This window comes from Streptopelia decaocto, assembly GCF_964273445.1.
Source record: "Streptopelia decaocto genome assembly, chromosome: 3".
NCBI classification, from domain to species: domain Eukaryota; kingdom Metazoa; phylum Chordata; class Aves; order Columbiformes; family Columbidae; genus Streptopelia; species Streptopelia decaocto.
Genome location: NC_138656.1, coordinates 93,294,011 through 93,309,747, shown reverse-complemented (window position 1 = coordinate 93,309,747; position 15,737 = coordinate 93,294,011). Strand labels below are relative to the sequence as shown.

At 38.3% G+C, this 15,737-nt stretch overlaps 1 protein-coding gene across 1 annotated transcript in view; it reads right to left on the bottom strand.

Moving 5' to 3' along the window:
- EYS (eyes shut homolog) overlaps positions 1-15,737 on the bottom strand; it is a gene marked incomplete at its 5' end in the record, with an annotated part of 687,713 nt that overhangs the window by 8,108 nt on the left and 663,868 nt on the right. The window contains one exon of the mRNA XM_082048968.1: positions 5,588-5,749. Coding sequence (XP_081905094.1) covers positions 5,588-5,749 — 162 coding nt within the window. The remainder of the gene's footprint in view (positions 1-5,587; positions 5,750-15,737) is intronic.

Genomic DNA, 15,737 nt, shown 5'->3' with positions numbered 1-15,737 from the left:
GGCAAAGATCTATGCAGTTACTGCTTTCACTATCAAATCTGCCTAATGCTGATGTATTTCCTAGGAGGACTGAATACAATGTCAGTAGGCTGACAGACCCTGAGCAGGGAGAGTGTCCTGGACGTTACTTTTAACATTTCTCTTTCAGGGTCTCTTCCCCACGGTGACTCAAAGGCTACCCTTGTGCTCTGTGAGTACAAGACAAAGCCTTTATTACCTGTTAGAGTACCTGAATTTATTCCTGCACTTCATTGCAAATTGACAATAAGGATTTTCCACTAGCTTTTAAGGCCAAAGAATCTTCCAGATCATCCTTTTAAGTAACTTTGCAAGCAGTGGATGCAGTCTTCTTGCCAGTGGTGTTTGTCTTTTTTGATGCTATTGTCACGTCCCCAGTGATGCAGAAGTGCAGGTCTCTAAAGGCTCTCCCTTTGCTCAAAACTCACTGATTAGTTCTAGTTCCTGGACTACTGAAGGTCTCGATTCTTTTACAGAGACTCATAAGACATGTGATTCTTGTTCTTTTTCTCATCCTGTGTTACTAAGCAGAAGCCTCCATGCTATGATCTTCTGCTGGGGACAGAGGCTTTGATGAGCTCAGTACTTCAGCAGCTCCTGCAGGACAGGTGTCTCAAGAGCTCTAGGCAGTGGTTTCCTGGTTGCAGAACATCTGTAGCTGTGGTTCCATCAGCCACTTCAGAACCCTGAGATGGCAGCTCTGGATGTATGTTTGCTGGCCTCAGTCTCTGCCTTCTGTTGCTTTCATTCCTCTAGCTCAAGGCCCTAATGTCAGCTTCTGTATTGGGCAGCATCCACCCCACACCCCTCCCCACTCCTTCCACCTTCTTTTTTCAGAAATGTTTATTGATCATTGGCACTGTCTCAGTGACAGAGGGAACATTTGAACCTTACACTCTTATAAGCAATAACATTGACAGGAATAATCTCCAATTAATGAAAGGGAAGTCTCTTACTGTAGGTTAGTTTCAGTACCTGCTCATCTTCACTCTAAGTTGACCCTTTAAGCCACCATAGTCAAGTGCCTGTGTCTCCAACAGTATTATTGCTTCTTGTTGGTATGATGCATCCTATAACCATCATAGGTCCAAATGTATCTTTGCTCACTTTTCTTTCCTCCCTTGCTGAATTCGGTTCATGTTGCTTTCATTCTTCCTTTTTTTTTTTGTTATCCTGTTCTTCACAGTTTTCCTTCCACCCTGTATTATCTTCCACAGACCTAAATCACATCCTCTTGTGCTGTGACCCTTAATGTATTCTTCCAGCAGCAGAGCTTTTCTTGTCTAGCAGAGGTTGAAACAGCTGTGTCAGCCTCCCGCTGAGTGGCTCTACTCTATGGCCAAGGAAGGTGATGTACTCTGGTCTCCACATGGGAGAGAACCTAACTGACCAACAGCTGTCCTTCACAGTTGGCCTCTTGAGCATTTCCAAGAGCCAGGATAAGGCCCAGGAGCAAGGAGAGAAAGCAAAGCAGAAGAGGGAGGGCTATAAACGTGTAGAAGAAGAGAACAAAAGACAGAGAGAAGAGATGAGCCTCATTCCCACCCTTCTGCAGCCTCTGCTGCTAGTTGCTAGCCAGTAATACAGCAGCATGGTTGAAATTTGTTGTTCTCAGCTTAATCGGTAGGTTTTGTTGCCTTCCTTGTCTTCAGGTGTTTATTAACCTTGACTGTCACAGTCTGCGTGTATGCACAGCACTGGGTATCAGCTGCAGCCTGTTGCAGCTGTTGTAACTTGACCTTTCATCCAGAGATGACTGTAGCCAGTGCCTCTAATGCACACTGACATGAGCTGCCCAAGGATATGCTTTCATGGGTTATTACAAAATGATTCTACTCCATGTATGGAGCCACATCTCACAGCAAGACTGAGCACTTGTATCAAGCCAAGCCTGTAAATCTCTTGAACCATGTAAAAGTCCCTGTGGCAACAGGTGGATTCCAGCTTCCACGTGGAGCACCATCCCAGAGCAGAAGGGGCATAGCTGGGGTCAGAACAACCCCAGACAGAGTAATGCATCTCAAGGGGTGGGCAATTATCTATTTGTAGGTTAGACCACTCAGTCTCACCTTTCAAAAATGCTGCCTTTCTTGGTGAAGAAATTTTTCCTGTTTCTTTTAGTCATCACTGTCGCCTTGGCATAATTTGGCAGTGAGAATGAGCCACCTTCCTTGAGCAACCTCAGTTTGCCAGTCTCAGTTTTAGTTTGCTTGCCAATGGCAAACAGGTAGCAAGAACACTGCATGTGCAACGGATTTCAGGACTAATAGGGGTGTCTGTTCTGTCACACACAGACCTGGTAGTTCTGCTTCCTACCCTGCTGATTTAGTCCATACAAATGATTCCAAAATTAGTAACAAAGCAGAAATGATGTCCCTATTGGCTAAAGAAATGACTGCAAAGAGAGGCTTAACCACTCTTAAGTTTCTGTTCTAAAGGTGGGTGGATAATCAATTTGTTTCTGAATAAGAAAACAAGACTCCTTCATTGTGGGTATTCTAGACATTCTGAACATTTCCAAAATATTTTAGTCCAATTCCATTATTCAGTTTTCACCATAAACAATATATTGGAAAAGCATGCAGATGTCACACACCCGCACTCTTATTCAATATCTCTTATTTTCATGCCTTATGTTTTTAAACTGAAATGCCTTAAATACGAGGAGTTTAAAGTTCTGAGGTTTTTCAGACCAGGTAGGTAACATAATCCTCTTAAAGAGAGCCAGAGCGCTGGTGTTGCAGTTGTTGAGTGTTAAATTTAGTGTGAGTCATCCCATTCCGTTTGTTAACCTGATTTCCTTCTTAGTCACCCAGCATAACTGTTCTTTCTTATCTCATCAGGGAGCAAACCTTTCCATCACCCTGGCCTGCTCCCTGCAGTAGTGCAGACAGTCCACAGCATGTTCCACCTTCACGAACAAATGTAAAGCTTCAGTAATGCTACAACTCAATGAAAAAGTGATGTTCCTTACTGCCTTTTACATAGAGTGCTGAGGCCTTCAAGTATAGAGCGGGGTCACTATGTAAATGGACTGAATTATACATTGTTCAGCAGTCGATGGGCATCCAGCAACCCCTGTCTGAATTAGAGTCTATTTATTGAATGGGGCTCTCACACGTTCATTGGTAGAACTGCACTTGAGAAGAAGTGAAGTAGGCTGGCCTTGCACCGATGCGCTGCTGAACTCTGCAAGAATGCTGTATTATTGGCAGAGACCTCGCTCAGCAGCAGTGCACACAACTGTCTGCATCTCCCACATTTTTACCTCATTTCTATAAACAAGTAATCAAAGAGAGGGGGAAAAAGTCATTCGATATGCAAGTTCCCAAACTAAAATGTGCATACGCAGCTCACTTGTTGGATTTTTTTTTTCCCCAGCATATTATTAATATAGCTGGGCACATAGATTTTGCCAAACTTTGGAAATAATTTTCTTAGGACCTGCAGAAATCAATACTACCAGGCTTAAAGTCACATTACACATTCAGAAACAGCTGACAGAGCAAGAAAACTGATGACTGATAGAATTATAGAAAATTCTGCTAACGGATAAACATTCATAGGATGCTTTCCATTTCATGCCAATTTGTCAGGTGTTTAAATGTGTTTACTGAAGTAATGACACTGTTATAGGAGTGGAAGCTGGAACCAGCAGACCAGCTTTGGAGTAAGGAGACCAGCCACCTACTCAACCTTTCATAAATGTTTATAATGTTATTTGAAAATAACAAAGCAAGAAGGAAATGATGGGAGGGTTATTTGGTGGGGGCACGCCCCTGAAGGGACATTTACACCAGTGACAAACCAAGCCAATGTATAATGATGCCACTGTGAGATGCTACAACTCAGTGTCACTGCTAAATTAGCTACGTAGTCAGAGCTCATCTCTTTTTAAAAAACAACATTGCCTAATGAGGAAGAAAAAAATGTTCTAATTGTTTCTTATTAAAAAGGAATTTTAGAAAAAAATTCCTGTGATTTCGGCAATCAATTTATTAAATCTTACATAACTGTGTACAAGAAAAGGCTTTATATAAAGTGCTTTCTAAACTAATCCCCAACACAAAGCTCTTTCACATCTGCTGCCTGCTAAGAATACTTCTGAGTCTTTCATCAGTCTAATTCTGCCTGGATTTGACAGGATTATAAGAAGGCAAATATGAAGAGCCAGCTGATTACCTTTTCCTAAACCTTTCAAAACTTCAGGACAGTGAAAATGGAAGTAGGAAATTTGTAAAGAAATTAAATTACTCTATAGAAGATATATTTTATTTTGAAATGAAATTGATATGATTCTAGAAAGTGATTTAAAGAAAAGATGACTTCCTCTGACTATTCTTTTGAGGGAGATCATTTTTTCTCTTCTATTTTTCATGGCCCATGTAATGCTTTAGTTTATGTAGGAGAGAACTGTTCACTGAGAATCTCAGAATTTGGCATGTAAGTGACTGAATTATAAAAGATTCATTGTAGAAGACAGAGTTCTTTGCAAATACATATATTTGTATTACAGATGTTCCATATTTTTGTTTTTTAAACTGCTTCTCTCTATGTGGTTGAGGAGGTGCCAGCAGTGTATGATGTGTTACCAGTCTTACCAAATAGCAGCCTGTTAAAATACCTGTGTACAGACTAAGAAGGTGATAAATTTGGCATATATGTGTTTATATTCATGTGTAGCTGAATATGTTTATTGAAATATCTCAAAGCTCTAGGCTTTGAACAAAGGAATGTAAAAATACATGAGAAATAGTTGTGGGGTTTTTGTCACGCAAAAGCCCGTTTTTGCATAATATACTACTTAATGGAAGTAGAAAATTTGCTCTAAGATCATGTTGTGACTAATATGTAATGTTTTTGTTTAAAACCATGCAGGACACCACATAAATGCAATAGAAAGATGAAATATATTAATAAAGTAATTACAAAAAAATTACACCTTAAAGACTAACTTTTAAAATGTATTTACACTAGTTGGCAAATTATGTTTTCTTGCCATGAAGTTTTAGAAATGTTAACTCAGTAAAGTTTACAATACTTTTATAAATAGTAGAAAGTTTTATTTAGATTTGTTTTTCACTCTGCATATCTGGCAAATGCAGAAATTGTATGTTTGGCATGCTGCACCAGCAAGCATTTCAGCATTGTATAATAAAAAGTTAAACTTCTGATGAACCTCATTAGCCCTCCTGTTTGATCAGTTTTTCTATTGCTTTACTTTTGGTCATTTTAAAACACTGGGCCAAACCCCTAGACTGTGAATCCCAGTGTAGCTGCACTGAAACTGTGGGAGCAGAATCAGTAAATGTTGAAAAGTGGGTTACAGTTCCTTTTCAGGGGAAAATTCTTTCCTGAATCACCTCATTAAATACTTGGTGGCTTTGGACTACTCCAGAATTTTGTTATCCATGTTTTTTCTTATGAACTTGATTATTCACTGTTTGAAACCCAGTCACCATACGCAATGGGTTACACAGACTGAATGTTTGAATAACTTCAATTTACTGCCTTTGTTTTTTAAAAAAGTACCTGGGTGTATGATACCAGCAAACTGGAATGTCCTTACCTGACTGAGTACCCAGACGCTGTGCAGTATAAAACAGGATACCATCTGGAGACAGAGGCTGAAACTCTAGTTTTATATGGGTCTTATGCCGGATATAAAAGGGTGCGAATGACATCCATGATGATTCATTACTTCTGAAAGATGGATCACTAATGGAAATATCTGAAAAATACAAGAGGAAATATTTCCTGAAAGATATTTTGAGAAGACCACTTTATTATGGCACCAGTTGTCTACAGTTATTTTGTATAGTTCATAAATGCTGTGCATTATACTTCCAATTCTTCGCTTTCCAAAGACAAAAATAACTTAAATATAGAATAAAACTTAGATAATAGCAAATCAATGCCATTTTGTCTTCTGTGTGCCTTTTTTCATTAACAATCAAGCTCATAGTTGTAATGCAAAATAAGTATGATCTTATTAGTGTTCATTTTCAAATAAATGTAAGTGTAAATTTTACATTGTTAAAAAATTCAAAAGCAAAATACTTTTGCAGGAGTCAGAATAAACATTTGTTTCTTCACCATACAGATGAAAACCTTAGTGGAGGAATTTTAATAAACTGCTTTGTGTGTCATAAGAATGTACATTTTAAGTAGAATGTGTTCATTAATTGCTGCTGAAGTTTTAGGGTCATCATACTGAGATAATTCAAATTGTCCTATCTTACACTGAAACAGAGTACTTTCACACAATTACAGTGAAATACAATGTACGCTTTTGAGCTATATATAACTTCATCGTTCTGTCTTACTACTTGTCTCAATGCTGATAGTTCATATACACCCTAACAAACTGTGCTGGTTAAACTTCCTTCAGCTGAATGATAAATTATTATACTTTTCTGAACTGCTTATGCTACTTGAAATTGTTCCAAATTTTTCCCACTATCACAACATTATATATTTGAGATATAATTATGGTAGCTATTAGCTAATTCATTATCATGTGGTTGTTAGTTTGTTGTATTTGTGGGTTTACTGGAATAAGCCAAGCTATTTAGATGTGCAGGGTACATTTAGACTGGTGCGGGATAAGAGCTTTTTACTACTTAGTTAACGGCAGTATTAAATCATAGAATCATAGAATCATAGAATGCCTGAACCCTAAGTGCTTCCTCTCAGTTTTCTGCTTCTTTGCTGAAGCTATGCTGTTTCTGCTCTGAGGCCAACCTCTTTCTTCATTTTGATACTCCCAATTTCATAGTTTTGCTTTCAGTCAAATATACCTTCCAGTATATACCTACCTCGTAGGCAATCTTATGCTGTCTTTCCATACTTACGTTTTCTGCATAGTTGTCTGCTCATTAATCCCCTTGCCAACCGGCTGCACCTTGTGTTGCCTGTTGCCAGTGGGCCTTACTTATTAGACTGGTGTACAGTCAGCATGCTGCAAGGCTTCCTAATCTGTCTAGCTGTCACACCACCTCTCTCAGAATAGGACACAATGTGTTCCTGGCGGACTGTGTCCAGCAGTCTGCTGCACCATTATACAGGAACCAGATCTCTCAGCTGTTATCAGCGTAATGACTTGAGGACACCTCTGGAATGGGCAGTAACAACACAGCTGGACTTGCTGTTAATTTCCCCCCACTAGATTACAGTCAGTACTTCTGAGGAAGGTGCATGGATTTAACGTCAGAAATTCTCAGTAAGCTTAAAACTAAATTTTAATGTCTAGAATATCAATTATAATGGATTTATGAAATGCTTGGATGATCAGAATCGGGCTTTTGATGAGCTGTTGTTCAGCCTATGTATTATATATTGTCATGCAAACACACTACATTAACCAATCACTCCCATCTTAAGCATCGTAATAGCTGGCAGTGTCTGTAGTAATATATTGCATAATCACAGAAATGTGAAGTTTCTGGCATCTATACTTAAAAGTTGACAGATAAAAATAGTTTTAAGAATAGCAATTACCATGGAAGATAAATAGTAATAAAAGTTACTAAACAGAGTAGGTGACACAATTTATATCACTAAAACTTATAAACACTATCAGGTAGAAAAGGCAAAATAATACTTTATAGTTTTCATATGGATTTTTAGGTGCTTTTATATGTTTCAATAGGTAAGAGACAATGTTCTCCATTAGTAGTTAAAGATGTAACCCCTATGCTGATGTCTTCATATTTAAAAATCTATCAGAAATAATAGTTAATTTTGTACAATGACATTTTTTCCTTTATGCATAATTTGGAAGTCAGTCTTCTCTTCGCAAATTTTTGCATAGTGAGACTTTTACATTTGGAGGAACTGTGCCTCAGCAGCCAATTCTGTATTAAAATATGCTGCTGGTTAACAGGTCATACCAGGTGAAGTGTACAATGAGGCATTGCAAAGTCTTTATGTCAGATTCAGTTTAACTTTGTCGATGTAGTTAATTCTTTACTGCTTATGAAGGAAGCATGGACAATGACTATAGTGAAAGCAAAATGTTCAGCTGCAGCAGGATTGCAATGCTACATTGCTTATCATTGGAAGGTATATGGAAGGAAGATTGCTGTGATAAAAAGCCTTGGAGCAGGGAGAGAGAACAAGGATGAAAAAGTTGATTTTATAGTATCACTCAGAGAATGAATTAAATCCATGGCTTCACATTACAAACAGAATATTAAAAAATAACACCCACATCTTAGAAGCAAATGTCAGAATGCTTTAGAAAGGTGGTATTATCCTGATTTATAGATAACAAATAAAATACTCTATTCAATATACTTCATTCTGAAACTTCCAAGATGCAAATACTTTATTCCCATTTTACTAAAAGAGTGGTTTTATTTCCAATAAATATATCTGAACAAGTGTCAGAAAATGACATATTTTGCCACAATGAAGGAGAACTAAATACAGGAAGTACTAGAATTACTTTTAATTCACTTGTAATAGATCGTTTAAGTACTGATTACATGCATGGAAAAGATTTGACTTGACAGGTACATGGAAATGTGCAACCATATCTCAGAACAGAATGCTTTAACTCTGCTACAGTGCACGGAGATGATCAGTATAAAACTTCATTTTTTTTTGCAAAACTGCATTTATAGATAGACAAACTTTTAAGGTGAAGAATAAGAAAATTTAAACTTTTCAATTTGCTTTTATGACAGCTATATGCAAAACTAACATGTCATGTCAAATGCTGAGGTACTTCACTGTTTTCTTGGCCACAACCTTTTTTCCCAGCTAAGGTAAGAAAATAAGAAGCTTGGCTAAACTTGCGCAAGATAGATCCTGTATTACATATGCTTACTCCAGAGAAATTCTTTGCTAAAATAAATGAGGTGAATGGATTTCTTTGCCAATCCTATAAGCTAAATTTGTAGGACTTGTGCTGTGTAACTACTACATTACTCACTAGGGTGCTCAGCACTGTGTGGTGCATTGTAAGCACAACAGGCATTTAAGCAAACATTTCTGTTCTGTCTCTGATTAATGACTCACTTTTCTAAGCTGAGTACTAGTATCTGATGAAGCTATGCATTTCTAAATGATACCAAGAGAAACTCCAAATCCCTTTAGACCAGTTAGAAGTTCCTGCAAGTACTATTGCTGAAGTGTGCTTTTCTTTCCCTCTACCATGCACTAATACCTTTCAGGTTCCTCCTGTAATCTCACACATCCTCTTCAACTGTTGTTATGAGCAAAGCTTTCTAGCACATTCTTACAGCTAAATTCCAACCATTGAGGCAGAAGTGCTTGTACACATCCCAGTCTACATTTTGATGGCATTAAGTTTTGATAGGTTCTTCAAGCAGCTTGTTGCCTCAGAACTTTCAGCAAGCCCCTTTTGCTATTCAGCATATCAAGGAAAATTGCAGTGGAAAAGTACAACAGTCATCATGAAAGAAAGCTCCAACTCCCAGCAGGAATACAGAACCAGCACCTGAGTTGAACAGGGATGGAGTTAGGAGTCAAAACCCAGTGGGAGTTGAAACTGGCAAGGGATGTGAAGGAGAACAAGAAGGGCTTCCATCAAGAGGGCTATGGAAAAAGTGAGGCCGCTAGGCCTTCCTCAAAGGGGACCTAATGACAACAGAAATGGCAAAAGCCAAAATATTCACAGCTTTGTTTGGTTCATTTTTTACTTCATAAAGCCTGATTAAGCCTCTCAGATCCCTGAGACTGGTAGCTGAGCCTGGGGAAGTGAAACATTATCTATGGCAGAGGAAGAATCTGGGAGCACACCAGGCAATCAGACATACACAGGGGGAGGGCACCAGCCAGGGCACAGCCCCAAGTGCTGAGGAAGGTGGTCAATATTGCTGTAAGGCTGCTTGCTGTCAATAAGCTCTGAAAAGTCAAGGTGACCACAGGAAGCTCCTGATGACTGGAGGAAGGCAAAATATCATGTCCCCCTCCAACAGAAGCGAGAAGGATGATGCAGGGACCGGTAAGCCTCACCTCACTTGGAAACTATCATGGAGCAAAACTGTCTTGACACAATATCCAAGCATATAAAGGACAAGATGATGACAAGGTCAAATTGTGTGTGACCAGGCTGATAGCCTTTTGTGAGGAGATGGGTGGCTCAGTGCCAAGACAGCAGCAGTGGATGTTTTTTGCCTCGAGTTTGACAAGACCTCTGACAGTTTTTCACAGTAACCAGACAGCCAAATGGCAAAAAGTGGTTTGGATGGATGGCTAAGGCTGTGATACTGAGTAGCTATATCAGATTGCTTTTCTTCTCTCAAATCCTTTTTGCAATTAAATATATCAAACAAGATTTTTTACAGAACTTTTTCACTCACCACCATAAATCTACTGTCCTGACCATAAGACATAATTTCATCTCAGTATTTGTTTAGTTTTGGTGGTGTTAGAAGGCAGGTTTCCTGTGAGGGAGCAGTGAGGGGTGAGAGCCAGGACCGATCTAACGCAGCTGACAGGGCAGAGCAGGACAGGCCTGGGGAGAGCAGCCAGGTCAGCTCCAGAGGCCAGGTCACCAGGAAGGCCCACAGTGACGAGGCAGGTGTAAGGTCACGCCTGCATGTCAGTCTGTGGGTTGGAGTCCAGGTCCAGATCAACATGGCCAAGTGAGACATGAATGTGATGCTGCCGCAGTGTAGTTCAGCAATGGATCAAGGGCAGGGACCTCTATTTAAAAGCTGCTCCTGATGCTTCTCAACAAAGCTGTCCTCAAGACCAGACACCAGCCCTGTCTCTAGGTTGGCTCTGAGACCAGGCAGACAAACCTTCAGGAAGCAGAGGGAAGATGCACTCAGGGCATGGCACTTACAGTGCAAGTCTAACTGTTCATGAGCAATAAACACCTGTCTGAAAGCTTTAAACTCCACAGTCAGAAATTTTCAGCGGTTTCATTTCTTCATAGAGTGAGCAGATCCATCAGTTGCTTTTTTCATTTTGGAAAACAATGACAAATATGGCTGTATGGAATTCCTTATGTTAAGACTACTGATATTGCATGGGTATTTTTTTTTCTGTGTAAGAATGTGGAAAAACTGAAAAAAAAATCATCTAAATAGAAAGGTATTTTTTTCTGTTGAATTATCACTTTTTACTTAATCTTTGAAGAGCTAGCTTTTCATCACTTATAAACTAATTCATTGTAGCAAACAGAAAGCATTTATACCTTCAATTTTTAGTGCAGTAACAGAGCATGTTAACAGAAATAACTATTATTAACACAACTCGAATATAACATAGCAATGTAATCATGAAAGTTGTTATTTTGCCAGACCTGCAGCCATTATTAATTGTTGCTGTCCCTGAAGAGGAGAGACAGAGACAATCATTATTCTGAGCAATACTGGAACAAAAGGCTGCAATTTTTTAAGTGAAGTCTACAGTTCTGTTTCGTGTTGTTGCAGTGGAGTTGTAATCTTTGCTGCTAGCTAATGAGAGACCTAATTAGCTAAGAAGTAACATCTAGGAGCATTTGGCTAAATCCCTAAAGAGATCTCTGGTTTTACAAAGCTTAAAATAGCTATTACTAGCCAAAGTCAAAACAGTAAACCTCAGTCTTTCAGTATGACACATACTGGAGGTAAGTGCCTAAGAATAATTTATGTGAACCAGTAAATTGTAGTAGGAACAGATATGAAACCTGTGAGTATCTCAGAGTAGCCTGATAAAGCAATTAGTAAAGGATTAAGTACCTAAAACTTCGTTAATCTAGTTTCAAACTGAGATCTTCCATTACTCATATCTTGGATTGCATTTAGTCTGACAACAGTGCAAGTGTGCTCTGAGGAGGACTGCAGTATAAGCAAGCTGGTATTCTGCATAGTGTCTGTGAGAATAATTAAGTCAGGGAAATAGACTACTATAAAATGGGAGGAATCAAATGTGGCATTAAGACACTTTCCTTCAGCTGTCTACACATATTATTTAGAGGCATGAGAATACCCATTATGGTCAACTATGACAGAAGACAAGATTCAGTTGCTTAAACATGTTTGTCACTTGCCACTGAAATGCCTTAGTGTATCCAGACCAACCACATGGGCCTGGCTGGTATAACAGCAAACAGAGGACCTGCTGCAGTCAGTAGCTGGGAGCTGTGAAGGATACGTGGCAGTGGGTAACCAGGTCTTATTTTCAGGTAACTGAATAGCACCACTATGCAATAGTCAACAGATGGAGAAAGAGATTCACCGTATCCTGAAGTAGCTTCTTCCAAGGCTCCATTCAACTTCCTAACATAGGTATCTACTGCTATTTTCTCACAGCCTCTATTGCCTTATCTTCATGTGCCATTCCAGAAAGGCACAGGTCTCCAACAGGTCCTGTGCCATATATATGAACCCCGTCTGGATGCTTTTGGATACAAGTTTCAATGCCAGGGAGTCTCAAACAGCACTAAGCATCTACATTTAGAAAAGCTTCTTATTAGCTAAATACCTTCACTGACACTATTGACTAGATGTTCATTAACCATAACAGGAACTTAGATATTGAACTCACATGTAGACACACATCTAAGTGCCTTCCCTTTAAAACCGCTTTCTACCCTTGACACAGTTTCTAAATCTGAACACCTTCACAAAGATGACTGGCATATTTTCAGCAAATCATTCATGCTCATAGAAGTCTGAAAATAATTCCAGAGCCATCCTGATAAGTGCTAATAAGTTGGCTGTATCTTGTTCTTACTCAGCTGGGTAGCTGGAGGGAATGGTAAGTGCATGACTGGATTTTTATTGGGGCACCATGCCACTCATGGCTGCCCTGGTGTGGAGGGCATCATTGCTGTACTGCATATCAATGCCTTCATTTTGTCATGCATGACTTCCACTTGAGTTTATATATCATTAATTCATGGCATGTATTTAAGTAGGCAGCTCACTTTATTCTACTTGACATTTTACAAATGTATGTTTTCTTGTGTTGACCAAGAATATTAAGTTTACTGGACTGTTACTGATAAATCTGAAAGCTTAGATTGCTTTTTAGGTACAACTCTAACTTTTATCCCTATAGGACATGACTGCTATAGCTACTATAACATTTAAAGATTTTTGTCATGTCACCACAAGGTTTCAAAAAATAAGAGTGGAAACAAAGCTTGATGGGACCGGTGTTGCTTAAGTGTCTAAGAGAACACACTAGTCACTGTGACTCAAAACAAGAAGCTAGTAACTGCCTGCAGTTGTCCTTTATATGGTTACACACAGAAACACAAGCTTTCAAATAATAACTATGAAATAGTTTGTGCATTAAGCCAGCAAGTCTAACTGCATTGTCAGATAAATTCAACATAGGTGTGCATGCACAAATGTGTGCTGAAGTGTTTGTACGTAAGGTGTCTTGTCGTGTAAAAATCTTGAGCTAAATCGTATTGTGAATTAATTTGTCTTACAATAGCAGTCAAAATATGTCAGGTAACATTCTAGACTATGTAGAAAGAAAAAGATCTTTATGGTAAAAATTTTTCCAAAAGTCAGTTTCTTCCATTTTTCATTCATTCATCATGACTATGAAGATGGATTAAGTGTTTACAAAATTATTTTAACTTTTTTTCCTTTCTGTCAGTTTATAAGGTATTTTCAAAAATTTGTTATATTTTTGTATTGGAATAATGGAATTTGACATCAGAATAGTATCTAGAAAGTTGACTTGAGCTGCTAAACATGGCCAAAGGAACCCACCTGCCATTTGTTCATCAAGGAAATGGTTTTATTGCTTGACAAGTATCCCATTAAACTGAGGATGCAACAATGAAAAGCTTTTTACATTTGCTTTCCTTTCTTCACGAGATGTATGTTGACAGGCTGTATTTCTAGCTGTGGAATTCAGAGGCTAATATATAGTTGAAGAAATCTATTTATTAAATTATTTCTTTGTGAAAAGAGCAGTAGCATTCCATTATGATGCCTTGAAGTCAAGAAAAATTATTTTAATACGTTTTATGAAATTAATTCTGCTAAAGAAAACTGCTGACTAATTTAAAATTTATAGAAATACTGTGATGAAAGCCCTACTGGCAATTCTTCTCCAATACTGCCATCTGTAGAATCTTTCAAATATTACACTGCTGTTCCCTTAAATGAGGATATTATCAGGTTTGTGAAGTCCCTTATCTGAAATTATAGGTCTTCTTAATTCCTCTGCAAAATCGAGTAAATTATCTAGGACATAAATTTCATATGCTTAGGATCTAGAGGAATTCTAGCTTATGAGTAAATATATCTCGGTGCTTAACAGAATATCAGAGGAACTTCATTGACTCCAAATTTATTTTGATCAAGTTTTTCAGTGCCTTAAGTGATACTATTGATGTCAAGATGAGAGACTTGATTTAATCCATTAAAACAAATGGCAAGAAAAATAAAAAAGCCAAGCCACAAATGTTTGGATGCTAGAAGACTACTTCAGGGAGATATCATATATAGTTGCTCTGTTAAACTTTAAACCTTCATTATTAGCCACTGCTAGAGACAGGATTACTGGCCTCACACAGGGACACTGTTCTTATAAGAGGAATAAGCTGCTGAGGTACAATTGGGTAGAGATTAGAATATAACTGCAGACAGCCATTATGGATACTATGTTTGTATTTTTAATGTTTACATGTCTTAATAATTACCAGTTGCAAAAAAGATATTGTGTTAACATATATAATAATGATGTCCTATAAATCAAACTATCTGCATCAAAGGGGTTTTAGACTTGCTTCTTCCCAAGGAAGAATTATCCCTGACACTTGATCTTGGCCACTTTTTTCTTATAGTAGTAATCACATTGAAGTAAATAGGTCTACTATATGTTTGCAGGAGAGCTTAAACAACCGGGTCCTCAGCTTCCTCCCTCATTCAGATCTAATTGCCAACCCTCTGCTCTCTTCCCAGTGCTCCTTAGGGATGCCTGCTGTTCCAAAGTAGGTCTGAAATTTCATAGGCATCTTCCCACTATGCTTCAGTCACCAATGTGCGGCTTACCTGCTAAACCTCTTGATATTTCTCCTAGAAGAGCAAGTCCTGGCACTTGTTTTGGCAGGTTGAAATATACAATGAATTATTTGCTCTCAGTGTCAGACAAAATATACCTGTGTACTACTTGCTGAATATTAATTGACCATGTATAGGAAATGCAGGGTCATTGAAACTGCTACCCTCTTTTCATCAAGAGGGTTGATTTATTCTGATTTCTTCTAAAACATATGATTTAATACATATCTTTCTGCAACCTCCTGAGAATATTGCTCAGTATTTACACTTTGGCAATTAGCATTGTCATAGTGGACCAAGTAAGCAGTGCGAGTATCAAGCCATATGAGCCACTAAAACTGTATTCTTTAACTGTTCTTGCTCTCCCTGGGTTCACTCTTGTTCTAACTTAGTTTTCCAGCTACTGAACACTTATTAGTACAGCTCTGACTTCTAAAGCTTAACCATAATGTACCATATCTCTGTGCTGATAGTCTTGCATCCTTGGTGGTTTGAGTTGCTGCTCTAACCAGGACATATCATGTTAGTCTTTAAGAACAGTGAAGTCCTCATCCACACATCTGCTTTCAACTTTCATTTACATAGTTCATAAAGAGCCACAAACATTTTTATTGTTTGCTAGGCAAATTAATGCTTGATTATTGTCGGTTTATGTTTAAGTACCCTTAACATTTGTGGTTAGAGAAGTCTTCCTTATTATTGTGCTTCTACCCCTACCACCCCATTTAC